The 10431-nt window shown below is 42.1% G+C and overlaps 1 protein-coding gene across 1 annotated transcript; it reads left to right on the plus strand.

The window, feature by feature from the left end:
• The first annotated feature begins 1595 nt into the window (after positions 1-1595).
• Positions 1596-3468, plus strand: ghsra (growth hormone secretagogue receptor a). The gene is made up of 2 exons (XM_010767537.1): positions 1596-2583; positions 2738-3468. Exons 1-2 carry the CDS (start codon positions 1752-1754, stop codon positions 3049-3051), a joined length of 1146 nt encoding a protein of 381 aa, XP_010765839.1. The 5' UTR covers positions 1596-1751; the 3' UTR covers positions 3052-3468.
• Positions 3469-10431: the final 6963 nt, after the last annotated feature.

The raw sequence follows: 10431 nt of genomic DNA on the forward strand, positions 1-10431 counted from the left end.
TATGGGGACCTCCATTTTGTCCCCATAAGGGAGGCGAGTCCCCACATGTGACTGTGTAAACAGATTTAGTACCCCACAAGTATAGTAATGTTAGGCCACGCACACACACACACACAAACAATTTGATACATTTCCCGCTCTTATGTGCCCCTCCCCCCACATGGATCACACCTGGCACACGCAATACATGTTCAGTGTCTGTTCTTTGTATATTTACTGCAGTTTTTCATGTATACCAGTAGTCTGATACAATATTTACAGTTTGAAAAAGGGTGTTAAATGAAATTTGGTGATGATTAATGGTTTTTGTCTTAATGTAATAGCAGTTAAAACAGGACCGGTCAAATTTGACCTCGGGGGGGGGAGGGGGAACGAAGACAATAGGAGGGTTAAAAAGAAAACATAATCATAATATACAAATCAATTTTAGAAGCAAAAGCCAGATAGAGTCTTATAATTGTTATGATGATGACTAAATTGCTCTCTTTGGGGAAAGTGTATTTTTCACTCACCACCTTGAAGGATCAGCTGTGAAGCCCCACTTTTAGACCAGGTGGTCATTGGATGTCATGCTAATAAAAAAGACTCACATTTGGGAGAGTTTTCTGAAAAGTGTCTCCTGTTTCCCTAGATGCTCTCTGGAAGGAAGGTGTTAAACAGATTGTCTGATGCTGGTGAGCATTAACCCCTTGTCATCCCTGCCCTAAAGTACCTGCAGGTGGCGTTGCAGCACTGGGCTCAATGCGGACTTCCACATCACCCTCACTTGGGCAGCACCACTTCACCTGTATGTTTTGCTCACTAGGAATCTGGACTCACACACTGGATAAGCAGTATACATAGAGGAGCAGATTTGAAAAGCCAGAGGGAATTTCTTTGCCTTTTTAAACTTAACTCTACTTTGATAATTTCAACTTCAATTTGCATGATTATGTTGACAAGGCGTCGTTCATTCGTTGTTATTGTGACTACAAAACTCTATCCGCTCCGTGATACAGTATTTGTTTTCTCCGTGGTTGTTGTTTATCCGTTTGTGTTTGAGCTCCGGTGCCCTTTTCATGGACAGATGTTCAAAGCTGCTGCTGCCGCATCATGAGGACCTGCCTCTGACTCACCGTCACATGCTGCCGGGTGCAAGACATCCACAGATTCACTGTTTTGTTTTTGTCTGACGCGAAAAAAAAGGACACGCTGCTGGTGATGGGTACTCTGTGGGACTGCAAACAGGATTCTCATGTTTCATTTTTCCTAATGCGCTCAGCTGCTGTGGTCACTGAAGGAAAGGACACAGGAGATAACTTGTTGTTCTTTTTTAGATAATAGATGTTAGGGCTGAAGTTTTACGACTGCAGCTGTTTAGAATACACCTCCGCATGAATTGTGGTTGGTGATGTGTAGTTTACACACTTTTACAATTAGTTTTGCACCTGCCTCTCTGCTCCAGACATTGTAGTTGTGGATCATTCATATCATAGCCTCATGTTTGTTGCAGACTCTGGACAGGACCATCTGCTCCCTGGATGATCTCTGAAGTTCTTTGTCCGCTAAGTATTGTGAGCCAAACCTCTTTTCAACGTGCGCAAGGATCTTGATTTGTACGCATGGCTGCCAACCTTTGACATTAACTTCCGCAGCTCAAATGTTGATGATGGGATTAAAGGGCAGCACCAAGGGTTGTGAGGAGTCCCAGACCCGTGGTGCCTGCAGCAGTCAGGGCCAGACAGGGCCCCGTAAATAACCGCGCTGACAGCATGCCCTCTTGGCCGAATCTCTCGGAGTTCCTCTCCCATAACTGCTGCTGGGAGGAGACCATCAACGCAACAGGAACCGCTGAGCAGCCTCCTCTCAATTATTACTCTATTCCCTTGCTCACGGGCATCACCATCGCCTGCACGCTCCTGTTTCTGGTCGGGGTGACAGGGAATGTCATGACAATGTTGGTGGTCAGTAAGTACCGGGATATGCGCACCACCACCAACCTGTACCTGTGTAGCATGGCCTTGTCAGACCTTCTCATCTTCCTCTGCATGCCACTGGACCTCTACCGTATGTGGAGGTACAGGCCCTGGCGTTTTGGGGCCGCACTCTGCAAGCTCTTTCAGTTTGTCTCGGAGTCATGCACTTACTCCACCATCCTGAGCATCACTGCTCTGTCAGTGGAGCGCTACCTGGCGATCTGCTTCCCACTGCGCGCAAAGGCACTTGTTACCAAGAGGCGGGTTCGTGCCCTAATTTTTATTCTCTGGACAGTGTCTGTAATGAGCGCAGGGCCCGTATTTGTCATGGTGGGAGTGGAGCGTGACAGCATGTCGCCACATTTTAGCCCTGAAATGAATGAGACTGGCTACTTCCTGGAGCCCGGGGACACACGGGAGTGTAAGATCACGCACTTCGCAGTGGAGTCAGGCCTGATGGGGGCCATGGTGTGGCTGAGCTCTGTTTTCTTCTTCATGCCGGTCTTCTGTCTCACAGTGCTCTACAGCCTCATTGGTCGTCGGCTGTGGCAGAGACATAGAGAGACAACCATCAGCTCCCGTGTGGCTGTAAGAGACAAAAGCAACAGGCAGACCATCAAGATGCTGGGTAAGTTCGGAGAGCGCGCAAATTACGCACAGGTGTAGCTTGGTATACAAGATGAAAAAAATAGATTTTAGCTTGGTTGCAACTGTTGATAAAGTCATAATTTTGTATTAATTATCTCTCTCTCTCGTTACTTCTCATCCTCCCCCTCCCGCAGTTGTGGTGGTGCTTGCCTTTGTCCTCTGCTGGTTGCCGTTCCATGTGGGCCGGTACCTGCAGTTTCGCTCCCTTGACGCACCGTCCCCGCTGCTGTCTGTGGTGTCCGAGTACTGCAGCCTGGTGTCCGTGGTTCTCTTCTACCTGAGCGCCGCCATCAACCCCATCCTCTACAACACCATGTCCTGGAAGTACCGGTGCGCAGCGGCACGTCTCTTCGGCCTGACAGACAGCCAGCCGCCCCGAAGCCGAACAGCCAGCACCCTGAAGGGAGACGGCTTGAACGGCTGGACGGAATCCACTGTCAGCTTCTAAACGCCTTGATATAATTAGAAACACTCTCAGTCATGCGTTAAAAACATTGACTTAAAGCCATTATTCCTGTCAACAACAAAAAAACTGCTCTGTACATGAGCGAGGCAATTGTTTGACTGGGACATAAAGAAACAGAGGATGAGAAAAGTTGCATGCCTCTATCCACTTTGTAAACCTGCATTAATATAATTTCAATTTCTGTTTGTTGGATCGTTTCAGCAAGTGCCCTGAAGTATTCATCAACACACTCAGCAGCATTTCATAAGCTCGACTGGTGGAGTGCAAAATACACACCAGCCAAAAGTGCTTTTATTGATCCAAATGTGAACATAGGTGCGTTCTTGCCCGTCTACACTCATATAAATAAATATAATAGACGTCTACAATTGCCTTATTGTATTCATACTCTGGATGACAAGGAAAGCACTGTAGAACTTGTGGCACTGCTCTGCACTCCTTCAGAAGGGCAGAAGTGCACTGTGTGTGTGTGTGTGTGTGTGTGTGTGTGTGTGTGTGTGTGTGTGTGTGTGTGTGTGTGTGTGTGTGTGTGTGTGTGTGTGTGTGTGTGTGTGTGTGTGTGTGTGTGTGTGTGTGAGCTTGCAGGAGCATAAGAGAGACAGAGAGAAGTATTTCAAAGTGTGTATTGTATGCCAGGTGTCATGTTTTGAAAGGATTTTTTCTGTGATGTCAGTGTGTGAATATGTAAAAATACTGTTATTGATGTTTTGACACACTGAATGCCCTGTATCTTGGAAATTCAAGTCCATGCTTTGTTGATGCTGCCAAAGAGGGCCAATCGAGAGTGGAGTTTGGTTCATGGGAGCCACACTGCAGGTCGATTTTAGGGTTGTTAGATAATATACACAATGCAAACATTTTCAAGACATTGTTACGTCACAACATTTTATACTCATTCAAGCTGCAGGCTCTGGCTTATTTTTAGAAATCATCAGAAAAAAGGACAATTTACATCAGGGTTTAAGCAGTGATCATGAAGTAAAACATTTTTTAACAAGTATAAGAACCCGTCCACACAGAGACGATATCAGTTGAATCCGCTAATGTTCTCTATCGACAGACGGTTCGTCGGAACGAGGCCGAAACGGAAACGCGGATTCGGAGCCCGAATCCGATACACTTTGATAACGGCTCCCAAAGTGGGTAGGTCTGAGGACGAAACGCTTGCGGCTCTGTGTGTACGCCCCATACGATCATTCCCTGAAACGATGACGCAATAGCCCCGCCTCTCCTGCGTCATTGCTGATGCGTTTCGCCAACAACAACAATGGCGATCACAGGGTTGCGTTCGTGCTCCAGACGCTACTGACCATGATACAGATGTTAGTGCAAAATCTACAGCTCCTCTACTACAACCATCAGCAACAAGTGGACATGTATGTGTTTGTTTATGCCTTATGCCCATGCTCGGGGGTTCTTATTCGCTGGTTTTGGTGTATTTTTTTTGGTGTACTTGAGCCGATTCCGTGTGGACGGAAGACTTTTTTGAAAACGACTTTGGTTCGTTTCCGTCTCCGTTTCGTCTCCGTGTGGACGGGGCCTAAGTTTGGTTCCTAAGACAAAAGGAAAGTGATTGGTGATTATTGTTATCTGCTCAGCTTTCTAAGACTTGTGACCATTGACCCGCTTTTCAATTCACCACCAGGTGTGCTGATATCAGTAACCTGCGTACAATTTACATGACTTTTTCTGCTCTGCGAGGACAATGTGCTAATCTGTGCATCCAATCATAAAACACACAAAGCAAATTGTTCATTCAGTCACTTGTTTAGAAATGGGTTTTTGTATTTGATGTTTGCAATGTTCATCTTTGGTAAATGATCGAAATCATCTCAAGTTAACTTGATTTTTTTACCATCAATGCCTACATTTACATTTGGCATGAATTGTTCCCCAAAACTGTTCAGTGTACACATGCAGTTACATCTTTAATGTTTAAATATTGTCTTGTCTTGTTTATAGATTTACCAAATGTTTCAGATGAAGAATTGCATGGGTGCTCAGTTGAACGTTTTAATGGGTGACTTGCATGATGGTGTGCAAACTGTAATAGAAAGATGCTAATGAGCCAAACATATACCATCTACAAGGAGGTTTTGAAAATTGATTTTTGTTAAAAAAATGTATTTCCATGTATTCAACTGACGGAAATGTGAGTGATATCATTTTGTAAAGTAAATAAGTGATGATGTGCTTGTAAATAGATGCTCTGTGAGGTTATACACTCGATGCTCAGATGGTTTCAGCAGATCACCGCAGCAGCCTCCACCAATCTGCACTGGGTTTCAAAACATGGCCTCCTTTCTCTCAAGAATGTATCTGTTCATAAATGAGTGTACATATGTCATGACATACTATTTATTAATCTTAATGTTTCATTAAAAGAGTAAAAATCCACTTGTATCTTACTTTTTTTGTATTCATCTGGGAATATTTCCTGCCTGTATCTGTCAACGATAAGGTCTTCTAAAAGTAAAAACACAATTACTCTGATTTTCTTTTTAAGTTGTGTTCTTCATGCTAGCATACTAGAACAGGGGTCTGCAACCTTTTTGACCAAAAGAGCCATTTTGCCCCCTTGTCCACCAATTTTCTTTGTCTTGAGCCGGAAAACATATTTGATAGCTTGATAGCCTGTAACGTTGTATATATTTTTATATTATAGACAAAAACTACAGTTTGTTTGCATGTATTATTTATTACATTATAGAAAACTGTTTACCTCTAATAATAAACAAAGAACTCGTATAAGGAGAAGCAACATTACGACCTCAAAGGTCACCCCTCCTAGTGAAATCGCGAGAGTGAGTGAGCTAAAGTCATGCTCGGCTTCGAACATGAGCTGCCATCTACCATTACAGAAAGTGAGAGAGAGTGTGATAAGGAAAATTCGCATTTATGTATATGTCTTCGTGATATGTAGATAGTGGCGTACAATTTTATACAGTACGGACACCGCTAATGTAGTGGCCCACCAAGCAACATTCTCCTTTCACACATATAACGCCGAAACAACACAACACAACTTCCAAGAACCGATTAGACGATTGAAACACCAGTAACTGGTCGACGACATATGGAAACACCAGGCGACTCTGCATAGACGGCAGATCCAGTGTGTGAGAATACAGTTCGTGGGATTCGTCCGGTCGCAACCGTAAGTGCTACAGGTATGTACCAGCAAAAACAATGGTGAACATATTTCTCGATTTTCTAATTTCCTCTTGAAATCAGGTATTAATAACCAGGACGCTATTCAAATCTATCACATAAAGTAACATTTACATGGTTCGAAGTAAAATTTCTACGCGAGCTAAGTCTGCTCACTCTCCGTCCTCTCGACACACAAATCGCAACAGAAAGTGAGAAGTGGAGTGTAAAGGAAAATTCCCATGTTGTGGTTACTAGAGCTTAACTGCAAGTGTTTTAGTCCGAAAGTTTTTTCTTTTCTTTCCTCTCTTTCTTTTCTCTCTCCCTGATTTCCTTCTGTCATACAGTGGGGTGATAAAGTCTCTTTTCCACTTCCACCAGGTACCACACTTTGATCAGACAATCGATGTCGCATCAGGTAACTTTATCTATAAAAATACAAAAAAAAAAATGCTTCACTGTAATGTCATTACAATTTATAGAATATATATGCTTTTAGTCTCCAAAAATAAAGTTAAACTTTCCCACTTCGTCCGTACTCTTACAAACTTAATGTACGGTTGAATTGTATAGACTTCCCTCTTGGCCTTATTTATTATATGCATATATAGTTTTGTTTTTTCGATTTGTAGAGTAAAGTTAATATGTAACAGATTGTGTTATAATTAAAGGCTTGTGTATAAATGGTTATATAAATAGACTACGCTAGTAAGCCACTTCTTACAAGGTAAGTTTTAACATAATCAATTTTTCGTAAATGTGGGTCTTATTTTCTTACTGATACTCTATATAACAGAGTCCTTACAATCAGAATATACAATACCCTGAAGATTGGATCTTCCCGGTCCTGCGATATTTCGAACATGTAGCATGATGGTTATCGTACACACTATTCCGACTTGTTTTATATCCCTGAGGATATATACCCGATTACCTCGTTTTGAGCAAGAGAAGACTCCCAAGAGGAATTTTTTGTTTTGTAAATGACCTGAAAAACCTATCGAATCTTCATTACACATTCTAATGTTGGCCCCGGAATGTCCCAGATCCCGATATCAAATAACAGATAAATGAAATTAGTACCAACTTAGATTGGTTATTAACTTAACATTTTTGAGACATAAATTACTACACACACACGGGACATAAGGACTACTAGTGTGGACTCTCTTACTCCGAGTATCCCGAACGACTAGTGAGTTTCGATTGCAGACATTAACGTGGTGCAAACATTATTACATTCGGAGCGCAACTATGAAACGACACGCCGCTTTATGCTTTTTTTATGCCAATCTAGTTATGACCCTTATACTAACTAGATACAGGTGTCGAATTAGTTTATGACATTCCACACACATCACGGAATTTATTAGGGGAACACAAATTAAAAATCACAAGTACTATATCACTAACGTTATGGTTGGGTTTGTACTAGTACCAAGTAGGACCGGTGGGGTGACTTTATCAGGACCGACGCGTATGGACGCACGCGGTAATATTCCGACTTGGACCTCTTGGTCGAAAAACAGTGGTTGACTTCCCTCCACTCGTCGTAACACCACTACTCGTACAGCACCTCGCCCAGTTCTCAATACTGTAGTTACCCTTCACTTATCTGGACCGCGCTTTGTATTTGTGAGTTGTCTACAATTGCTATATTATCTGGTGAAACTGTTCATTTGTGTGTACGTCTGTTCTCGCTCCAATTTTGGTGCAAGTATGTATGTATATATTAACAATTTAATATCTAGTCAAAGTTGGTTATACGGTTCTATGTGAACCCATGTGGGGTGATCGAGTATCACTCTAGGTAGTCTCTTCTGTTCTGTTATGTGTGAAATAATCATAGGGAATAAGTTTCTCTATCACAACTTCGGCACTACGTCCATGTAGTCTCATGCCATATCAACCCAAATTTTCTTCCGCTCCTCTCTTTACAGATTTAAAACGAAGTCCATGATCGCGTGTATAAACAATACTATAATGTATGATGATATTTCTTATAAGTGCCAGAGGTTAAGTTAACTATACAATGTATCATGTGAGCGCGATGATTCTACGGTCCCTTCCGCTCACGCGGTGTTGGAGCGATATATGAGCGAGGATCGTGGTCCACTCCACGAGTCACCTGGTCACCTCTCTTCGTCCCATCACCCTTGTATGTCACTGTCACCGCAGCCGTAAGAGCAACTCCTTTCATAATTCTCAATACTCCTCCTACTTCACGGTGCTGTCTTTTCAACCTATCTGATGATTACTGGTTTCGCTCGACTCTCTTTCGTGTTTTTTCACTCCTGCGTCTCTGATCTCACTCCTTTCTATATAGGTCTGAGTAATGTTTCTCCCTTTCCACATTTTTCTTGGTCGAACTCTCCTCGCTCATGTCTCGTTCGTTAATTCACGCAGTAGACTAAACCACTGGTGGCTCTCAATCTGAATACTCAGTGTAAGGAAAAGTCTCTGTTTCAAAACTCAATGTATTTGTGAATTTTATTAATCTTCAAAACCAAAATTAAATAAAACAACAAAAGACAAAACAGACATAAACAAATTAACAAAAGACGTATCAGAGACAGTGATGAGGTCAGGTCAACCACTCGCCCCATTACGTGCGATTTTACACATATACGGTTGGCGTTATCTGTGTGATGTCCTTCTTCCTTCTTCTTCTTCACGTCCCAGAGCGTTGGGGACGCGAGTCTCGGGCCGTTAACGCCGGACAAATATCGGAGGATTAGACCCGAGGTTGCGACGATAGCGATAATAGCAAGACGAATGGACAACACATTTGACCAAACTGTACCACAATAGATCGAGATGGGGGAAGGGGCAGTTACATCCTCCCACCAACCAGATGTCGCGTTTGCCATATCAATTGTTTAGACGTAGATTTAACACACGTATCTGATGCAATAACAAGGGACACTTTAAGTCAGAGTGGTAGGAAGTGTAGTGTAGCAGGTAATTGTTTTATGACCTTTGTCTGGCTGTTTGGTAAATTTTTTTTTTTTTATATGAATAGAGGGCTCACAGCGAACGAGGAGGGAACTTTCCAGTAGGTTGATTGGCCGTAACATTATGGCCAAGCCGACGTGAACTTAGTAATGTATAGACGGCTATCAATAAGATAAATGATCCGGACTACTCTCCTGAAGATCTGTTTCTGTACTCCTTGACGGCGGTTGTGACTTTTGCCACTAGGTATCTTGATATAGTCGTTACATTGTTATAGAATGTAAAGAAAAGTGTGGTTATGGCAGAGGAAACTGAAAATACAAACTAGGTTGACCATCTATCCGCGACATAAATGATGGTATTTGCACGGAGGACTATGTTTCGGTACAATACACTTAAAGTAATAAAAATAATAATCTATAATAATCCAACAGTTCTGCATTTTTAACTTAGTCTCAATTAGTGTCAAAATGTTAATTATTAGTACTAATTAGGGGTTAAGCTTGATACAGGTTTTATACGGTAAAGAAATACATAGTAAACACCCTTACCTTTCTATTTTATCTTTCTCTTCCGCCGTATATAGTAAAGTGTAGTGTCATACATATAGCATACAAATAATATTCGTACCCAAGACACACAGTTTTACTTTCTGTTGGGTGGGTGGTGGATTAGTTATGTAGTTTGCACCCCAATAAAGTAATGCACAACTAATAGATAGTTCTTGCCCATTAACTCAAATCTGTTTTTAATTTCCTCCTTCAGTTTGTGTTTATTACAACATCTGATAATATAAAACAACCGTACCAACTTTTACAAAGCATAGACATAAACACTCCTCTATGAGCCACTGTGTATTTATTTTTACAATTTTTGCCAAAATTAATTCAGTTGGTTTTATACGCAGTGTTGAGGACGATGGTCAGGGTGTGGTCGCGTAAAAGCAATGTCCACTTTTGACTGGGGGCCGAGCTACTCGCTTGATACCTAAATTTAGTTGTTTTTTCATTTAGCCTCTGTGTCCCCAAAGTAGAGACGCACCAATCTCAATCAGACGAAGTGTCGTTTGCTACGCACCGAATTGCCATACTAGTACATCTCTCTTCAACAGTTTCCACGACGTCGGAAATGCCACAACCTCCTTTTTGTGCCTTGCTCCTCTCTGTCATTGCTACAAGTCGAGTATTAAGTTAGTCGTTGATAAACAATGCCCACGTCGATATCCAAAATAAATAGAAATATTCATACCCGACCTTA

The sequence above is a fragment of the Notothenia coriiceps genome, unplaced genomic scaffold, assembly GCF_000735185.1.
Source record: "Notothenia coriiceps isolate Sejong01 unplaced genomic scaffold, NC01 NC01_scaffold00004485, whole genome shotgun sequence".
In the NCBI taxonomy this organism is placed as follows: domain Eukaryota; kingdom Metazoa; phylum Chordata; class Actinopteri; order Perciformes; family Nototheniidae; genus Notothenia; species Notothenia coriiceps.